The following is a 20271-nucleotide window of genomic DNA, read 5'->3' as shown; positions in this document are numbered from 1 at the left end:
TCAGTCCCTCAGCCTTTCTTTCTCCTCCGCCCCTTCTTCCTCATCTTCCTCCTCCTCTTCTTCATCTTCTTTAAAGATTTATTTATTTATTATTTATACAGCATTCTACCTGGTCTGCCTGCACACCAGAAAGGGCACCAGATCTCATTACAGATGGTTATAAGCCACTATGTGGTTCTTGGGAATTGAACTCAGAACCTTTGGAAGAACAGCCAGTGTTCTTAACCTCTGAGCCATCCCTCCAGCCCAGCCTTTCTTCTTCTTAAAAAAATTATTTTCCTGAACATGTTCAGGTTTTTAAATTTTTTTTAAGTTTATTTTTATGTATGTGGGTATTTTGCCTGCATGTCTGTGTAAGACGTGTATATGGTGCCTACAGAGGCCAGAAGAGGGCTCCAGGTCCCCTGGGACTGTAGTTAGACATGTGAGCTGCCATGCAGGTGCTGGGAATTGAACCCTGGTCCTCTGGACAAGCAGCCAGTGCTCTTAATCTCTCTAGCCCTTCTTAGTGGCCAGCACAGCCTGCTCTCCCCTCCACCGTCTGGGGTCCTGGCTTGGTTTCCCAGGCTTATTTCCTCCCTCCTCTGGCTCCAGCCTCCTTAAAGCACACAGGGGACATAGGTGGTCCCAGGAGGTCCTGAGAGAAGCCCCTCTAAGCAGCTGGAGCTGCTTGTTAGGTTTTTCTGTACAGAACTCTCCCACAGCGTCAGCAGAGCCAGCCATGAAGGCAGATGCCCCAGAGTCTCTGAGTCTGCAGCCATGGGGGGAATTGCTTCTTCCTGAGGGGCCAGGCTCCCTCTGCTTTGACTTTTTCCTGCCCCTCTGAACTGTGTGACTTCTCACCTGCAGGTCTCGGGTCCTGAGGCCACTGGCGGACTATGGGTACAACAGCAAGCACAGCACAGCAGACAGTCTCGGCTGGCACCTCTCTGGAGGGCCTGCAAGGCAGCAGCACCATGGATGGCAGGCATTCACTCAGTGTGCAGCCCTTCCACACCACAGGCTTGCACAACAGCAAGGCCAAGTCCATCATCCCCAACAAGGTGGCCCCCGTTGTGATCACGTGAGTATTGGGGGGGGCATGTGGTCATGTTCCTGGAAGACGTGGCCTTTAGGGGAAAACCTGCGTGCACTGAATGCCCACAGACTGCTTCCAGTTTTGTAGATAAAAACACTGCACCTTACCCAGCAAGGTTAAGCAGTATTTCTGGAATCACACAGCAAGCTGGTCGTAGGACTGTGTCTCTTGTGAGTCTCTGGGCTCATGTTGCTTAGCCATGTGCATGGACTACCACGTGGTACTGCAAAAGCCCAGAGAATAAAGAGTGGCCAAAGAAACATTCTTTTTGATTGTTATCATTATTATTGTTGTTGTTTTAAAGACAGGGTCTCACTAGGTAGCCTTAGCTGGCTTGCCGTATAGACCAGGCTGTCCTCGAAACCTCGGCGATCCACCTGCCAAGTGCTGGGACTAAAGGCGTGCATCATGATGCCCCCCCACCGATCTAGGCTTTTCTCTAAGGCCGTGGGCTGGAAAGCTGGGGACTCCTCGTCCATGCTCCGGTTGGGGCCTTTAGGAGGAGCAGGGGTTTTCTCCTGTTAGAGTGCTTTCGGCCACCCAACACGTAAGCATCCAGGAGGGCCAGGAAGGATGGACATCTGTGTGTGGAGTGGTACCCTATGTCTGTCTCTTGGGGAGCTGGAGCCTTGTTCTTCTCATCATACCTGTCCATTGTGCTTCCTCATCTCTGGGCCTTTCTGGAATGCAGGAAGGGGGACACGGTGCTCTAAGAAGATGCCTCACACACAAGTTTGGCAGAGATCTGAGAGATGGGCCTGAAGTGTAAAGAAGCCCGAGGGTGGAATGATCAATCAGCCTTCAAGCCCTGGGGCTTGGCAGGATAGCAGTAATTACCATAAACTGTTGTGCTTGGGATAAAGGCAGAAAAGAAATGTCATGAAAAAGTGACTTGACAGATGGTGAAAGTCACTTTGGATTGCTGGGTTTCATAGTGGCACATGCTTTTAATCCCAGCACTTAGGAGACAGTAAGTTTGAGGCCAGCTGATCAAACATAGTTAATTCCAGGACAGCCAGGGCTGCATAGTGAGAACCTGTCGCAAAAACAAAACAAAACAAAACAACAAAACCAACCAACCAATCAAACAAACAAACAAAAAAGAAAAAAAAAAAGAAAGAAAGGCAGTCATTTAGGCATTGAAGCCAGCCTTGTGGAAAAAGCAGCTTTGGGGCCTGGGTCTATCTCCTTCTCCCCTCTCTGGGCCTCACTTTCCTCATCAGCATAAATAGAGATGACAGGGAAAATATGGAGCCAGGTGGTATGGCTCAGTTACTGGCCACCTGAAAACATACAGCAGGAACAGGCTGCACTCGGAGCCCTCCTTGGGTTGCAGAGTGTTTGAGGTGGAAGGGAGGGACCTTACAGACCGTCCAGCGAGGCACCAGCTTACTGCATCGTGCAGGCCAAATCTGGGCCATCACCTGCTGATGTGAATAAAGTTTTATTGGTCCTCCATTAGGCCCATCCACTTGTACATCACCTACGGATACCTGGTGCTTTGTTGGCAGAATCGCCAGGCTGTAACAGAGTCTACAGGGTCCACGGAGCTGGAAAAGTTTGCTTTCTGCCCTTTGCAGGAAAGGTTTGCAGTGCCCTGATCACAGCAGATAGAGATGAAAACTGAGTTAGACAGGAAGCCGGGTTTCAGGGAGGCAGAGTGTGGGCCACTGTGATGTGTCAGCAAGGTAGAGGCCCCTTGCTTGTGCAGCCGTCCTCCACCCCACCCATTTTGCCCACTGCTTTCCTACCGGCAGGTGTTTTGTATGGTGCCCCAGCAGGAGAGCCTGAGCTCTAGCAGGTGGCTCTCAGGCACTGAGCAGTGTAGCTTTGGGTCTTGAGTACACAGGCATCCTGCTTCAGTGATTGTGCCTTTACCTGGCTTTACTGTCTACACAGATCACTGTGGATTTGTTAAACAGTCAAGCCTATTGTGGGTCCGAGTAATTGAACACCTGTAAACGGCCAAGGATCCAATTCACCCTTCAGATATTGTGGGCTGAATTGCACTGGACTTTAGGATTGGAAGCGTGGGGACTGTTCCCGTCACAGCCCCAGGCTCGCCCAGTGTTTTGCCTCGATTTATCACCGCTTGCCTCTGTCTTTTCAGAGGACTGTTCTACTTCTGCCATGGGGGCAGGAGGGGAAACCAAAGACAGACTAGAAGGCATAATGGCCCAGAATTTGCCCCACCTCATTTCCTCACATCTCATTGGTTAGAGCTTAATCACAAGAACTCAGCTAGCTGCAAGGGAGTCTGAGAAGTGTAGTTTGCAGTGGGGTAGCTCAGGTCTCTGTTTCCGCCCTGATGGTCTATGTATGAGGACGAAGGGGCTGCTGCATGGGTGGGGGTGAGATATCTTTGCTGGGGGTTCTGGTGACAATGTAAAGGACCAACAAAGGTCATCTGACTGACTCAGTTTTCACTGTGCCTCTGGCAGGTACAATTGCAAGGAGGAGTTCCAGATCCACGAAGAGCTGCTCAAGGCCCATTACAGGATGGGCAGGCTCTCAGATGCCACCCCTGAGCACTATTTAGTGCAGGTGAGGGCAGCTCTGCCTACCCCACCCTGCCCTCCTTACCCCTTCTCTGCCTCCTCTCCTCTTCCACCTTCTCTCACTCTACCTTTGTCTCTCAGTCCTTCTTTGGAACTCAGGGACTTTTTCATACTCTTAGGCAAGCGTTCTACCATTGAGCCATATCCCCAGTCCCTCACTGATGGTTCTAGGCAAGTAAGTACTGCTGAGCCATGCCCCAGCCCCTCAGTTCTTCTTAACCACCCATGGGGTCCACTCTCCCCTCTCCTCTCTATGGGGGTCCTGGCCCCAGACTCCTGCTCCCGATCCCTTTCCTGTCTAGTATTTTCCATCTTCTTCTAATACAGTGGTTCTCAACCTCCCTAAATGCTGTGACCCTTTAACACAGCCCTCATGTTATGGTGACCCCAACCATAAAAATTATTTTCATTGTTACTTACATAACTGTAATTTTGCTACTGTAGTTTTGGAAATAGAGGTTTGCCAACGGGGTCGCCACCTACTGCTCTTAGATTCTAAGAGTCTAAAACTCCACATTTTAGAGTTTCAGAACTTACTGGCTTAGCTTTTTTTTTTTTTTTTTCCCTCCCCCCATGCCTCCTGGGGGTAAAAAGTCCACAGACCTGCTGTTTTAAAGCATTTGGTACTGTTGTCCCATGATCAGTTTTGAGAGCAGTGTAGGAAGGACTAGACGCTGGGTGATTGGCTGGCTGCGATGGTCATTTTGGGCTTTCTGGCATGTCTGGGTGTACAGGTCTCACTCCTTGTCTGTCAAGCAGGGGTCACAGGAGATGACCCAAGGCTCTGGTTTGCCTAGGATTGAACTCTTATCAAGCTAGTATCCTGTTTTTCTCTTGTTGCTCATTGTGTGTCATTTTACCCAAGTCTGGAGTCCTTGGAACTGGTGAGGCTCCAGGGAGGAGCTGGCCTAGTTGTCTTCTGTCTCAGTCCTGACATGACCCTCTTTCTATGAGCCTCACTGAGAACTCAAGGTATCTTGTCCTCCAGGGGAGCTGTAAGGCCCCCTTTGGAGCCAGCTTTGGCCGCAGTTCCGATATCTGCTCTCTTCAAGGCCTGGGTGGCCTCAAGGCCACCTTCTAGGTGAAGCTTTCTCTGGTTCTTTTGAACCAAACACTGTTGCCATCACAGATATCTGTCCCATGAAACTGCCAGAACTTGAGGGCAGGACTGTGTCTCCAGTCCCCTCCCTATTCCCTGGAGACCAGGGCAGAGTTTTGCCTGAGGTGAAACCCTTGGGTCCTTGATTGATCTGCTGTGGTTCTCTTTGTCAGGGTCGCTACTTCCTGGTACGTGATATCACTGAGAAGATGGACATGCTGGGCACTTTGGGGAGCTGTGGGGCTCCCAACTTCCGGCAGGTGCAGGACAGGCTCCCTGTGTTTGGCATGGGACAGCCCAGCCTCTTGGGGTTCAGGAGGGTCCTGCAGAAACTCCAGAAGGATGGGTACAAGGTGAGCTTGCTATGTCCCAGGCTGTCCCTCCACAGCAAGAGGTGACATCCGAGGCTCTGGAGTGGGCCGGAGAGGGGAGTGTGGCCTGGGTTAGGCAGAAACTGGAGAGTGTTTATTGCTTTGTCCTGTTAGGGGATTCCTAAGGTCAGAAGCCTCTTGTATATCCCACTCTTGAGAGCCTCAGAGGATGTGAGAGGTGACAAGAGAGCCGCTTTCCAACTTCAGGTGCCACAAGATGGTCTAGCTCAGTCTTTCTTCAGCTGGTCTTTATCAGGCAACTGGTTTACCTAGAACTCTATGCTGGGCATCGTGGGCCCATGCAAAGGACCAGAATGATTCTGCCTGGGTGATGTGTAGTCTACCCAGAGAAAAAAGACAGACCTGCTGACATATCAGTAGATTAAAATGCAACAGAGCTTGCTCCGGGGAGAGGAGAGTGGATTTGTGCTGATTGAGGGGAGTTGGGGGCAGGTGGCAATAGAGGGAACTTACAGTTTCTTTAGGATTCCTATTGTAGGGTCTGGTCCGTCCCTTCCCCCTGGATGAGGGAGGAACCATCTGGGCAAAGGCATAGAAGCTGGAAGTTGGACAGGGGATGGTGTCCGTGCAGGATGGGGCAATGGCTTTCTTTTGCCAGGAGTGCATCATCTTCTGTGTGCGGGAGGAGCCTGTGCTGTTCTTGCGGGCTGAGGAGGACTTTGTGTCCTACACACCTCGAGACAAGGAGAGTCTTCATGAGAACCTCAGGGGCCCTGGGCCGGGGGTCAAGGCCGAGAGTCTGGAGCTGGCCATCCGGAAAGAGGTGGGGCCTGGCAGTCATATGAGCTTTTCTCCTTAGCTGGCCTCTTAGTATCTGAGCTGAGACCCCAGCCTGCAGCCCAGCTCTTCAGCCATCATTGGCCCACACTCCCTAGTTTTCATGCCCTGCTTGGGTGAGTGGTTGGCTGAAAACATGCCCCCTTGTTCCCAGCTGGCCTATTTCTGTCCCTCTCCTACCCTGCTTCTCCTTCACTCCCCTGTCCTGGTTTAGGGAGGGGTAAGAAGAGCTCTAGGGTAGGAGGCCCATGGCTGAAGTTTGGCTGTTTACTTGTCTTGTGGGGCCCTGAGGAATCAAGTTTTTTGGGCCCATCTCTGGGAGTCCAGGGCCTCCTCTTCTCTCCCATGGCACAGAGGCTTGGTGGGGGCTCCGAGACAGCTGACACACCACAGAGGTGTGTGAATGGAATGTGGGGTCACAGTGCTTCAGAGACAGATGCATGTGGGGAGGTCCAGGCCTTGCTGGGGACCAGCCTGACCCTGCCTCTCTCACTTCTGCTTTAGCTGGCTGAGCCTCACCCTGCCCTGGCATTCAGGTGGCTTGGTGCATTTCTGCTGCCCACTGGGCCGAGCCCTCCGGCCATCCTGCAGCGAGGTCATGGTTGGCCCATGCAGGTCTGGCTGTCCTCAGGCAGGGCAGAGTCCCCCTGGCCTGTGGTTCCCTCCTAGAGGAAAAGAAATCTATGTGAAGCTTCTTTGTGGCCCAGTCACCAGACCTGGCCTAGGAAACTCGGGTCCTGTCCCTCTGACTCCTGCGTCAACCTCTAGATCCATGACTTTGCCCAGCTGAGAGAGAACGTGTACCACGTGTACCACAACACGGATGACCTGCGTGGGGAGCCTCACACTGTGGCCATCCGAGGTGAGGACGATGTGCACGTGACCGAGGAGGTGTTTAAGCGGCCGCTGTTCCTGCAGCCCACCTACAGGTACCTGGAGCTGATGTCCTCTGTGGCTCTCCAGCTGCTACCTCAGTTTCCCCATCTGCACATCAGGCCTGTGCTTGGGAATGAGGTCTTGAGCTGCTATTCAGGGTCGTTGCCTGGCTTATGGGTTACCCTCTGTTCCTGGCAGATACTATCGTCTCCCCCTGCCAGAGCAAGGGGCCCCCTTGGAAGCCCAGTTTGATGCCTTTGTCAGCGTCCTCCGGGTAAGTGGAACCCAGGGGGATTCTGGGAGTGCAGGTAGGAACAGGTGCCACTAGTTGGTCTCCTTGGAGATGCTCAGGGTGGGTGTGACCTCTGGCCATCATCTGTGGAAGGTACGATCCATGCTGTGTATGGGGTCCGGTATGTTGGGGTGTGGTGTGGTGGGTGTGTCCTTATGTGAGTATATGCTCCTTCTGCAGCATGTGTGCTCAGGTGTGCACGCACACATCTGCAATTCTCTAACGCCAGAGTCCAGCATTAATGTCTGGAGGGCCCAGCTCTTGCCACGGCCCGGCTGCACACTCGCCGTGTGGTGTTGGAGACCTTTCCTCCTCTCTAGACCTTTCCTTCCTTCCTTCTGTCTTCAGTTAAGCTTGAGATTCTTGTTCCACAGATTTGATATTTACTGGGTACGGGTGGGAGTGAAGGGTGGGAGGTCTTTCTGTCCCAACCCATGTCAGGATAGTGCCTTAATTTGTACTATATGGGGAGAGGTCAGGTCAATGTAGAGCCTAGAACTCTCTGAGTAGTGCCTACTGCAGGCCCGTGGTTCCTGGCCCGTTCTCTGAGTTCCCCTGAGGCGGAGCAGGGGCAGGACCTGAGGCCCGGGAGCAGATGGAGCAGATCTGTGTGTGAGCCTGACATCAGAGACTGCTGCTTGTCTGACCCCAGCTTGCTACAGATGTCATAAGCTTGACTAGAGGCCGCAGCCTCAGGGTTTTCCCGTGACACTATCGCCTGATAGTCTTTTTACGTTCCCTCCTGCAGGAGACCCCCAGCCTTCTGCGACTCCGAGATAGCCACGGGCTTCCTCCTGCCCTCTTGTTCAGCTGCCAGTCAGGTGTGGGAAGGACCAACCTGGGCATGGTCCTGGGTACCCTTGTGCTGTTCCACTACAGTAGAACCACTTCCCAGCCAGAGTGAGTGGCCAGAGTCCTGACAGCCAAAGGGTTGGAAGGACGGGAAGAGGAGAGGGTGAGGCCACCTCCGGGATGATGGGGCCACTTCTGGAAGACTGGGCATTGCTGCCTCTTTTGCCACAGCTTTGCTTGGTGCCCTGGAGAGAGGCACTGGACCCTTCTGGGTTTTCATTCCCCCAGTAGAATTCAGAAGGAGCCTGCAATATGCTGTCCCCCAGTGGCAGAGGGCTGCATGGTGGTCCCTCCTCACACTCCTGACTCTCACCTTGTCAGGGATGCCTCCTTGCTGACCAAACCCCTGCCCATGGAGCAGTTTCATGTGATCCAGGGCTTCATCTGCAAGGTGCCCCAGGGGAAGAGGATGGTAGAGGAGGTGAGTGAGGGGCTGGGCCAGGATGGTGGAGGTCGCAGTGGTGGTGGCAGTGGGATGGTTGCTCTTGTCACTGGTGTGTGTGTGTGTGTGTAGGGTCTCCCCCCTGCCCCTTCTCTCTCTCTCTGACAATCTTCTCTGTCTCTCTCATTCCCTGTCCTCCTGCTCTGGTCCTAGGTGGATCAAGCTATCACTGCCTGTGCAGAATTGCATGACCTGAAGGAAGAGGTCCTAAAGAAACAGAGGAAGCTTGAAGGCATCAGGCCGGATAGCCCAGAGCAGGTGAGGCCAGGAGGAACACACTGGACTCTGTCGGGGATTGGGGTTTTTCAGTCTGATTGCTTCTCCATCAGTACAGTAGTTTCTGGAGGGGGTGGGGTGGGCAGCTGGGCCAGTGGGAAGGATGAGGAAGAGGGAAGTTTATTTTTTTCTGAGCAGGTCCCTTTGCTGCAGAATAAACAGGACGGACAGAGGGGCCTGCTGAGACTTCTGGACACAAACATTTCCCAGATGATCACATTAGTCAGCTTCACATTATGATAATGAAAAACCTAGGACTGTGACAGTTGGCTTGTAAAAGGAAAGGCCAGGGGTGGTGCAGGCTTCTACAGCTCACACTGCTGAGGTGGGAGAACTGCGGTCTCAGGGGAAGCCTGGGCTGTATGCTGTGTTCCAGGTCGGCAGAGAGAGAAGGGGTAGTGAGAGAGGAGGGAGGGAGGAAGGACAGGAGAGGAAAGTTCTCCAAGTCAACACCTAGGATTCTTTGGCGCTGTTCTTCTGGCTAGCACATTATTGTGGCACGAATTTTGGGACAGCACTTCTCAGATCATGGCCAGAGGACAAGCAGGAAGAGGCAGCCTGCATCCTGTGCCCTTTTAGGGTACATATCCAGTGACCTAAAGAACTTCTGCCCAGCCTCGCCTCTTAAGGAACTTGTCACCTACCAATAGTGTCATTCCAGGACTCAGCCTTTGTTTGTTTTTTTTCGGGGGGTGGGCTGGGGTGGGTTGGGGTGGGGTGTGGTTTGAGACAGGGTTCAGGGTTTCTGCGTAGCCTTGGCTGTCCTGGAACTGGCTCTGTAGACCAGGCTGGCCTTGAACTGACAAAGATCCGCCTGCCTCTGCTACCTGAGTGCTGGGATTAAAGGCGTGTACCACCATTGCCTGGCTGCAGGACCCAAGGGTCCTTTAATTCAGGGGTCTCTGGGGGACTTTCAGGATCCATACAGGAACTCTTTCTGCAAAGGAAACTTCTGGAGCTTCCATGGAAGGAGCAGGCTTTGTCCCTTCCACAGGTCCAGGAGGAGTGCTGGGCTGGCTCACAGCTCCTGTCCTGAGCTCTGGGGATGAGAGGGAGTGACAGTCTTTGTGTACTGTGTATGGAAAAAATCTAAGGCCTTACAACCTTTTCTTTCTTTAACACCCAAAACAAAGCCGTTGAGAGCTATGTTTCATGATGGGAAAACTGAGAAATCGGAAACGGGAAAAGCGAAGGCACCTTGCTCCAGCAGCTTCCCAAGCATATGGGCCTCTCCTCAACTGTGGATGGTTCTCTATGTAGCCACCCACACTTCTAGTTTTAAAGTGAATCCCTGGATTTTGTCATTGAGAAGATTTTTAATGGTTCTTTCGTGTAGACTCATGACCAGGTCAACCTTTGTGGGCCTGGTGAGTGAGAGCTGGGGGCTCCTGACTGAGCTGCCTGGTCACAGTCACAGTCCTGATGGGGACATGGGTATCTGCTGTGTGCCTTCATTGCCCCGTTTGTCAGGTAGGGCAAGTGATGACAAGTAGCTGGTAGGGCTGTTGGGGGTCAGGTGAGGAAAGGTACATGGAACGCTTAGGAGAGATCTGAGTGTCACCTGTTGCTGTCAGCGGACAGGTCCCCGTTGTTGACACATGAGCTGCTTCTCAGGACTCTGTCGTTCTGAAATTGCTTGTATCTAGAGCCTTTTCATCTTCTGTTATCTGGATCCCCCTCTTGCGTCTGCAGCAGGGATGTCAAAGACCAGGACTATCCGTTAGTCCAGACCAGGGGTTGGGGACACAGAGCTCATGCTGCATCTTTATTTCACTGGCACAGTCTTTCGGTTGACTGATGGCAGAGCTATTCATGTTGCCATGGTAATGCAGAGGGGTGTGACTGAGACTAAGACCCCATCCACCCACCCACCCAGCGTACTCACTCCCTGGCTTTCAACAGCAAAAGCGGTGCAGGCTCTTGGAGGTGTGGATTCCCAAAGGTGGGTGTGGGGCGGGGCCCAGTTACTATATAGGCTCTGAGCCTTTTCTCAGGTCATTCGACTCGGATCTCACTGGTCTTCTAGGTCGCTCACCCAGCCGGAGAACTGTGACACTTGAGGGTCAAGGGGTGGGACTCCTGGGCTCTCTGTGATGTGCCACTGCCTGGAGGAGGCTGGCTGGGATTAGGGGAAAGGGAATCCTACCGTTTGCTATCTCTTGTCTCTCTACAGGGTAATAGTGCCCTGGAGTATCACTTCTGTGTGTTTCCTGGTTCTTAAAGGAGGATCTCCCTCAAGAAAGAGAAAGAAAGCTAGGTGTGGTGGCGCACGCCTGTAGTCCCTGCACTCTGGGAGGCAGAGGCAGGCAGATTGCTGTGAGTTTGAGGCCAGCCTGGTCTACAAAGTGGTTCCAGGACAGCCAAGTCTGCACAGAGAAACCCTGTCTTCAAAAAACCAAACCAAACCAAACAAAGAGAAAGGGAAAGGAGCTGGGTGGTGGTGGTACACACTTTTAATCCCAGTACTTGGGAGGCAGAGGCAGGCGGATCTCCGAGGGCATGAAGCCATCCTGGTCTGCAGAGCAAGTTCCAGGACAGCAAGGGCTACACAAAGAAACCCTGTCTCAAAAAAACAAAACAAACAAGAAAGGGATGTGTGTGCTGGCTTCTTCAACACAGAGGAAATGGAACATGACATGGGGAGTAGACATCCTGTTGTCTACTCCTCACCCTTGACCCCTGGCCCAGGGCTGGGAACCGGCCTGGAGAGGCAGCATCTGCACCAGAGCCACCCATGCCCAGCCTTGTCACTACAGAGTTCCATTCTGCAGATGAGCCGTGGCAAAGGACTTCCAGCCTGGCAGAACTGTCATGGAGCTAGGGAGAGTGCCTTCTGGGGATTTCTACTCTTCTAGACAAGAGGACAGCTTCATGTCTAACACCCCGTTTCTCCCTTCCCCTCTCTGTCCTCAGGGTAGTGGTAGCCATCATGCTATCCAGCAGAAGGCGCTGTGGAGCCTGGAGTTGTACTTCTATCTGATCCTATTTAACTACTATCTGCATGAGCAGGTGGGGCTGAGGGAGTGGCGCTCCTCCCGCCCTAGCAACAGAGCCGTCATGGGGTGTGGGGGGGAATAGACTGAGATTGTGTGTGTTGGTCCCTGAGGAAGGTTGGGAGGGGCAGAAAGGAAGGGGTCCAAGTGAGTGTTATTGCTGCCCCCGTCCCATTTCTCCTTTTCCTTCCCAACTCAGACCTAGGCTCAGGGCAGCAAACACCTGCTTGTTCTCCCCCTGGACCACAATGATACCTTTTGGGGCTCCCTTTGTGACTAGGCAGGGAGGGCTCAGGATGGTCCCACACCCCTCAATGCCCCGTCTCTCTTGGCCTCGGGCTGCAGTACCCCCTGGCCTTTGCCCTCAGTTTCAGTCGATGGCTGTGTACCCACCCTGAACTGTATCGTCTGCCGGTGATGCTGAGTTCAGTGGGGCCCATGGTTCCTGGGGACCTCATCGCCAAGGGCTCCCTGGTGAGTGGCTGTGTATCCTTGGAGTGGGCTGGGTTGGTTGATCCCTGGCTCGCAGAGTTCTGGATCTCCTGTAGGGCTGGGGAGGTACTGCCAGGGGGCTGGCAGGCTTCAGTGTGAGCCATGCTCAGGCACCGTGCTTTGGCTGCAGTCCTAGCACTTCTCCTTAGTCTCAAAGCCCAGAGCTTTGACACAGTCAAACTGGACTGCTAGACATCCAACTGGAGCCTCTCCGGAGGTGTGCCCCATCACATTCTTGCCGGAACACCAACAAGACCGTAGGTGTCCAGCCATGCATGCCCTGCATCCCGCAGGACACTGTCCCCTCCACCCCCCTTTTCTCACTGAGGCTGGATGTAGCTGGTGACAGTGGGCTTCAGGCTTGGTATCCTCCCTACAGGAAGCAGATGATCTTGTTTCCCCGGATGCACTCAGCACCGTCCGAGAGATGGATGTAGCCAACTTCCGGCGTGTACCTCGAATGCCTATCTATGGTACCGCCCAGCCCAGTGCCAAGGTGCCCGTTCCCAGGCCCAGGTCCAAACATGGGGGCAGGGGAAAGGCTAGCCCTGGCCCTGATGGCCCCTCATCCCACAGGCCCTAGGCAGCATTCTGGCCTACCTGTCTGATGCCAAGAGGAAGCTACGGCAGGTGGTCTGGATTAACCTGAGGGAGGAGGTTGTATTGGAGTGTGATGGTCGCATGCACAGCCTGTGGCCCCCCGGGCCAACCCTGGCCCCTGAGCAGCTGGAGGTGAGGTTTCTGGCTTTCTGCATGGTCTGCATGGGAGCCACTCGGGAGAAAGAAGGCCCTGCTCTCCTGTTGTATGGATGGAGGAGCTGAGGCTTAGGAGGGGACCGCTGTTCCCAGCCTTCTATTCTGTGCCCCCATGTCCCCATACCCCTGTGGCTTTTCTGCCTCTGGGATGGTTCTGACTCATGGCTCCATCAGGCTCCTGCCTCTCAGGCCTGTCTCAGTGGCCTCCGCCCTCTGTCCTGCTCCTGTCCAGGCCCTGGAGGCCCAGCTGAAGGCCCACCTGAGTGCTCCAGCCCCCAACACCAAGAGCCCTACCACCCCCAGGTTCCAGAAGTGCCTGACCACGCAGGAGGTCTTTAGCCAGCATCAGGGGGCCTGCCTGGGCCTTACCTACCACCGGATTCCTGTGCCAGACTTCTGCGCCCCCCAGGAGGAGGTGAGGGGCCAAGCCTCTGGGGACCAGATCTTTCTTCCTCTTCTCTGGCCTGGGAAAAGCAGCTGTACTCCATAATGGAGCCAGGAGATTGTCTAATGGGGTCCACATGTGGCCTCAGAAGCACATTCCAACCCTTTCTGAATATGTGTGCTTATGTGCATGCGTGAGCGTCCATTCATTGTGTAATATACCTGCATATGCTTTGTGTCGTGGGGCTGGTCTGTGTGTGTCCTGTGTTGCAGGCATGTGTATGTTGCAGGGAAGGACGTGTGCTCACCTGTCTGTTGGAGGAATATATGATGCATGGTGCCTTGGTGGTGTGGAATGTAGGCTCCCGTGGGGTTCGTAGCATCTGTCTCATGCTTGTGGGCTGTGTGACTGAGGTGGTGTTCACGTGGCAGTGTAGGTCTGTGACCTGTGTGTTTGCAGTGGTCGGTGTGGTTTGTTTTTCAGGTACCTGTTGGTGTATCTGTGGGCTGTGAGTGCCTGGTATGTGTGGCCTGTGGATGTCCCTTGATAGTTTCCTTTGGCTCGGCTTTCTGTGGCCTCATAGCTGGTGAGGTGCTGCCCCCTACTGGCTGCTCCCTAAGTGCTCAGAAGATCTCAGGCAGGACACAGCACTGAGCTGAAAGGCACCAGTGCATGACCCACTAGGTGGAGGGTCGGCATATCGAGTCCCAGAAACGTGTTGTATCTGCTCATATGCCTAGTCCTGGATGCTGGGATGGGACAGTTATGGTGCGCACAAAATGTAGCTGTTAACACATGTGCTCTTGTGTGTAACCTTGTGAGCTGTGTCTGCACAGGTCAAAGTTATGTGTATGACGGGGCACGTGAGGACAGAAACCTAGGGTTACCGTCTGGATGTGGGTCCACACTGACAGCCACTGACACCCCTGGACTCACACTGTGGTCTTGTCACCCCAGGACTTTGACCGGCTTCTTGAGGCCCTGCAGACCGCTCTCACCAAGGACCCAGGCACAGGCTTCGTCTTCAGCTGCCTTAGTGGCCAGGGCCGAACCACAACTGCCATGGTGGTGGCTGTGCTGGCCTGCTGGCACGTCGGGGTAGGTGTGGTCTTCTGTGTGAAGTCAGAGGTCGTCCCAGGCAGGGGCGGTACTGGCTATGTCAAGGGTGAAGGGTCAGAGGTCATGCCTGATACCATCCATCAGTTCTCACAGACCCTCATCAGGGTTCTAGGTGTGGGAAGAGGCTAAAAATAAGGAGAGGCTCCAGCTCAGCCCTGTCATCCCTTAGGGCTGCCCTGAGGTGGGCGAGGAGGAGCTAGTGAGTGTGCCTGATGCCAAGTTCACCAAGGGCGAGTTTCAGGTGAGTATGTCTCTGGGTCCCTGGGAATGCTGTGCAGGCTGGAATCTTGTGTCCTGCTGGCAGCTCAGCCAGCTCAGAACAGCTTGACCCTTGAGCCTCTGCTAATAGCCATAGTAGATGGGGGCTGGACATGTCTCTACCAGGGTAAGTATTCACGATATTGTTGATAACTACCTCATAGTTTACTTGAGACTCAGCTGTGGTTGGTGCCCCATGTAAGGCTGTAACCTCTGCTCTGGCCGGCCCCCTGCTTCAGCCCCCTGCTTCAGTTAATGTTAGGGCAGCCATTAACATTTCAGAACCAGTCATGTGTATAATACACTTGTCCTCTGTCATGTGTCATCTCAGACACATGACACCTCTTTCCACACTTGCCCATAGCTGGCCAGTGGCCAGCTTCACGGTGGGTTTCTGTCCACCTGGTAACTGTGCCACAAACTTGCCATTTGCTCTCCTGGCAGTCTTACTGCCCTGACCTCTGTGAGAGAGGTCAAGAAATGCCAATCACATGTACCCCCAGGCTTTGGATATGCTCCTCTTTGGACAACTTTTTTCCTGTTATAGTTGTTACTCACTTTTTTTTTTCTTTTCTTATTGTGACAAAATTAATACTAACAGCCGTCAAACTCTAGGCCAGTCTGGTCTATGTAGCAACTCTGAGGCCAGATAGGGCTACACAGTGAAACTTTGTTTCAAATAAATAAATGAGTGTAGCTCAGTGGTGGAACGTTTGCCTGACCTATAAGGCCCCTGGACTGGATCCCTATCCCTGCAATAAAAACAACGAAAGCAGAGGAAACGAGGGGCTCAGCTGGCTTGCTGCTGAGCATGTGGGAAGTCCAGGGCTTAAGTCCAGCATCACATTCCCTGAGTGGGAGTTGTGGCTCATGCCGGTAATCCAGCGCTTGGGTGGGAAAGGTTAGGAGAATCAGGAGTTCAAGGTCATTCTCTGCTACACAGTGAGTTTGGAAATGGCCTGGAACATGTAAGCTCCCGTCTCAAAAAGCTGGAGGAGGCTGCAGTTAGATGGCCTCGTAGGTAGAATCCTTGCCCAACAGTTAAAAGATAAAGAGTAAGCTGAATCTTGAAAGGGACCTCGCCCGTGCTTTTGGTATACTCCGAGCATATCATGCTGTTAGTGCTTCCTCTGGTTTACTGGACTTGTCTCCCTGGCTCTCCTTCTCAGAATTGTGTGTGTGCTTTCTGCTATAGGAGGCTGGCTTGCCTACTTCTGCTGTTAATGTGCCCTGAAAGACTGAGAATTCCTTTATGGGTGTCTGTTTCATTAAAATGTGACTGTGACAGGTAGAGGTGACAGCTTGGAGGTTTAGTACTTGATACACACTTTTTTATTTTTGTTTTTTGAGACAGGGTTTCTCTGGGTAGACCAGGCTGGCTTCAAACTCACAGAGATCCCCCTTGCCTTTGCCTCCCAGATTAAAGGCCTGTGCCACTCCACCTGTCTGATTTTTTTTTTTTTTTTTTTTTTTTTTTTTTGAGACAGGGTCTCACTATATAGCTCTGTCTGTCCTGGGACTTACTCTTTGGACCAGGCTGGCCTCAAACTCACAGAAATGCACCTACTTCTGCCTTCCAAGTGCTGGAATTAAGTGCTGCCACCATTGCCCTGCTAAGACATTATTTTTAACTATGTGGACCTGTGTGTCTCTGTGAGGGTCTGTCCACATGAGTACAGTTGCTTGTGGATGCCAAAAGAGGGCACTGGAGTCCCCGGAACTGTAGGTAGAGGCTATTGTAAGGCACCTGATGCAGTAAAACTCAGGTCCTCTCTAACAGCAATTCACATTTTTAATGGCTGAGTTGTCTCTTTACCCTGATAGCCTTTTTTAAAAAGTCTCATGCTCTGCCGGCTGAGTTAGCTGGGTGGTGATGATAGCCTCTTTTTTAAAAAAAAATTTTTTTTTGTGTGTGTGTACACTTAGGTGGGAGGTCAGAATAGACTTTGGGTGTGAGCCCTCAGGAGCTGGCTACCCATTTTATTTGGTTTGTTTTTGTTTCGTTTGAGTCAGGGTCTCCCTGGCCTGGGGCTCTTCACTTCAGCTGGATTGGCTGACTGGCTTTACCTGTCTCTGCTCTCTGCCCTCTGCCTGGCCTTTTATGTGGGTACTGGGGATAAAACTCAGTTCTTCAACCTTGAGCAGCAAGTACATTACCAGCTGAACTGTCTCCCCAGAACCTGATGGTCTCTTAAGGATAGAAAGTCAATTAAATGACCAAAAAAGATGTACATATGTAGCTTCTCATTAAAAAAAAAAAAAATGCATACATTAAGAATTGCCAGGCAGTGTGGTGCACGCCTTTAAATCTCAGCACTGGGGAGGCAGAGGCAGGTGGATATCTGTGACTTTGAGGCCAGCCTGGTTTACAAAGTGAGTCCAGGACAGCCAGGTCCACACAAAGAAACCCTGACTCAAAAACAACAACAAACAAAAGAATGGTGGTTACAAGTGTTTGTTGCACAAGTATGGGAACTGAGTCCCAGCAGTCAGACCTGTGCAAAAGCCAGGCGTGGTCCTTCATACCTGTGACCCCGGCACTGTGTGGCAGACACAGAGGCTCCCTGGGGCTCGCTGGAGGCCAGCCTAGATCCAGGCTAGATCAGTGAGAGACCCTGTCTCAGAAGTGAGAGGGAGAACAGGACACGCGATGTCCCCCAGTGGCCTGTATACACATGCACTCATAGATCACACAGACATTCACACACGTCACACATGCCTACAAATATCTCATTGCACAGAGGGTAATGTATGCATTGAGATGTGCATGTGTGGACCCTCTTGCTTATGAATGGAAAAATGTGGTTGTGTGGTATCTGTGGGCTGCCATATCCCTTTACTGCCCCGGGCCTGAGAAGCAGCTAGGGGGGCTCAGGCTGAGGCTCCCCCTTTGCTCACCCCTCTGCTGGCTCCAGGTGGTGATGAAGGTGGTCCAGCTGCTGCCCGATGGCCACCACGTGAAGAAGGAGGTGGATGCGGCTTTGGACACCGTCAGTGAGACCATGACACCCATGCACTACCACCTGCGGGAGATCATTATCTGCACCTACCGGCAGGTGAGTCCTGCCCCAGGCTCCTGGGCTGTGCTCCCCATGGTGAGGCTGAGGGGGCGAGCGAGGTTGGTGGTGCAGGCCTGAGGTGGCAGCAAGGCCTGGGGGCCCTTCCTAGGTTTTGTTTTGGTTGGGTTCTTGGTCTGTGACTTTCCCACTTGTTAGAAAGGAGTGTGTGGACCTGGGAACAGAAACGGCAGCAGCCCCAAACCACTCCCACCCAATCTACCCCTGGGATAACATAGATGTTAGAAACCCGCTGTGGGAGGCACACCCGAGACCCCTGTGGGATGGGGCACGAGTCTGGTGTGTGATCCTGGGGTCCCAGAGCCAGCGTCAGGCGGGTGGCAGTGTGAATGACAGTTGGCGGAGATGCAGCTCAGTACTGCATGGTGCGGCTGCTGTAGCCCCAGGACAGGTGTGTGTACACCATTTGGGGTCTGGGTCTGGTTCCCATTTAGGTTTAACTTTTTTCCACTCAGATAAATTTTATTTTACTTATATTTACAATTTGTAATTTTAACATGTATTTACGTGTTTTAATTATATATTTACATGCATTTTGCATATTTTTTACATTATATGTTACTTTTATTGTATATATGTACTTATATGTACACAGTGTGAATGTGGGGGTCAGGGATAACTTGGAGTTGCTTCTTCCCTCCCACCATGTGGGAATGAACTTAGGTGGTCAGCCTTGATGGCAGTCACCTTTACCCACTGAGCCATATTGCCAGTCCTCCCAGCTTATTTTTTATTGACTTACTAAATTGTAAAAATAAGGTCTCCAGAGTTGTTCAGATTTAACATATGAATCTGGGGCCTTCGGCTATTTAGAAAGAATGAGCCCTTGAGTGTGGCTGGGCCTCCAGTGTTCCCTTCTCTGCCTCAGAAGGGCCTGAGGGCTGGGCAGGTGGTGGTTTGTAGCTTTGGGACTCTGGAGTGTGGGAATTGGGCTGGTCACGGGGCGAGCTGCCTGGTAGCCAGTGGCAGTGTATGCCATGGCTGGGTGATTTTCAGGGCAGCTTCTGCTCGTGGCTTGTAGAGAAGGCTGTGTCAGGCTACTTGTTCAGCCTCAAGCTGGGAACGCATGATAAGAGTGATTCAGAACAGCCTGGGCTGGGGGCATGGAGTCAGATCCTGACTGGGTTAGAGGGTAGGCCCCAGTTTGGCAGTAGGCAGGGACTATGGGATAAGACTGGGAAAAGACCAGGCTAGAGGCTGCCATGCATGGGGAGGAGATGGTGGACTAGGAGCTTCCAAAATGGACTTGGCACACTTTGGAAGACACAATGCACTTGTGATCAGGCTCCCGTCTCCAGGTTCCTTTGAGTTAGTTGCCTTTGAGTCTTGAACTGTCTTAGGGTTTCTATTGCTGTAATAAAACACCATGATAAAGCAACTCGGGGAGGAGAAAGGCTTCATTTCGCCTTAGAGCTTATAGTTCGTTGTCCAGGGGAGTCTGGGAAGCAACTCAAGGCAGGACCCTGGGGGCAGCAGCTGAGGCAGAGCATGGAAGAACACTGCTTACTGACTTGCTTCTCATGGTTTGCTCAGCCCATGGGTAGCTCCACCCACAGTGAGCTGGGCCTCCCTTGTCGTCAATCATCAATCAAGAAAATGTACGAGGCCAGCTTGCCTACAGGCGGAGGTAGAATCTGGGGGAGGTATTTTCTCATTTGAGGTCTCCTCTTCTTAAATGACATTGGCTTGAGTCAAGCTGGCATAAAACCAGCCAGCACACATTCACTGCTACTTTTTGGAAACCCCCTTCAGTGCACTGGAGCTGAGGCCTCTAGGTTCCGGCAGCTGGGGGCCCAAGCAGTGGAAAGGTGGAAACATGGGCCAGGCCCTTTTAGAGCTCCTTTCTCTCCATCCCAACTCCGAAGCTCCCAGGACCTCGCTTCCTCGGGACTCAGAACCTGGATGTCCACTGTAAGGACAGAGAGAGCAGGCAGCATGGGGGGCCTGGGCTACAGGAGAAGCTAGGAGGTGGCCTCAAGCAGCCCAAAAAGGAGCCACTGCAGGCCTCAGGGGCCGCATGGGCAAAGGCCAGGAGGACTAAGGGTTCACAGAGGGTTTCAAGGCACTAAAGGCCACTTGGTAGCACAGTGTTTTAGCACTCACCAGAAGTGCGATTGGAGGGTAGCTGGCTTTACTCCTGGGGAGTTAAGGTGGCAGGGGTGGGGGTGGGAGGGCAGAGCTGTATTTTAGGGACAGCAGCTCTGGCTGCCTTCACAGTGGAGTGTCTAATGGAGGAAGCTGAGCAAGTGAGGCCTCCTCCCCACCTCCCTACCTCCCCACCAGGACGCCCTCGCATTTCCGAGGCCAAGTTGGTGCTGACCTTTACCTGACCTTTACCGGATCCCAATCCCAGGGTCCTTCAGGGGGCCAGAAACTAGATCCAGTTATTCACCAGTGTGGCCACCAGGCGGTCTCAGTGAGCTAAGTTAGGGCAAAATATTCCCCATCACCTTCCCATAGAACCCAGGGTCTCACTGGTCAGTGCTGTGCCACTGAACTACAGTGTGTGTGTGTGTGTGTGTGTGTGTGTGTGTGTGTGTGTGTGTGTG

The 20271-nt window shown here is 52.8% G+C and overlaps 1 protein-coding gene across 1 annotated transcript in view; it reads left to right on the top strand.

The window, feature by feature from the left end:
* Positions 1-849: 849 nt before the first annotated feature.
* The window catches only part of Pald1 (phosphatase domain containing paladin 1), a 32229-nt gene continuing 12807 nt past the window's right edge, over positions 850-20271 (top strand). Inside the window, exons 1-17 of the mRNA XM_055619148.1 lie at positions 850-1063; positions 3520-3622; positions 4909-5088; positions 5726-5890; positions 6673-6833; positions 6979-7054; positions 7821-7972; positions 8246-8345; positions 8520-8624; positions 11556-11651; positions 11981-12109; positions 12507-12623; positions 12704-12859; positions 13116-13298; positions 14226-14366; positions 14557-14628; positions 17561-17701. Of these exons, the coding sequence (XP_055475123.1) occupies positions 879-1063; positions 3520-3622; positions 4909-5088; positions 5726-5890; positions 6673-6833; positions 6979-7054; positions 7821-7972; positions 8246-8345; positions 8520-8624; positions 11556-11651; positions 11981-12109; positions 12507-12623; positions 12704-12859; positions 13116-13298; positions 14226-14366; positions 14557-14628; positions 17561-17701 (2262 nt within the window). The 5' untranslated portion in view covers positions 850-878. The remainder of the gene's footprint in view (positions 1064-3519; positions 3623-4908; positions 5089-5725; positions 5891-6672; positions 6834-6978; positions 7055-7820; positions 7973-8245; positions 8346-8519; positions 8625-11555; positions 11652-11980; positions 12110-12506; positions 12624-12703; positions 12860-13115; positions 13299-14225; positions 14367-14556; positions 14629-17560; positions 17702-20271) is intronic.

Source organism: Psammomys obesus, unplaced genomic scaffold, assembly GCF_907164565.1.
Source record: "Psammomys obesus unplaced genomic scaffold, mPsaObe1.curated_primary_1811, whole genome shotgun sequence".
Lineage (NCBI taxonomy): Eukaryota > Metazoa > Chordata > Mammalia > Rodentia > Muridae > Psammomys > Psammomys obesus.
The sequence above is the reverse complement of the archived record's forward strand: the minus strand, read 5'-3'. Positions and strand labels throughout refer to the sequence as shown.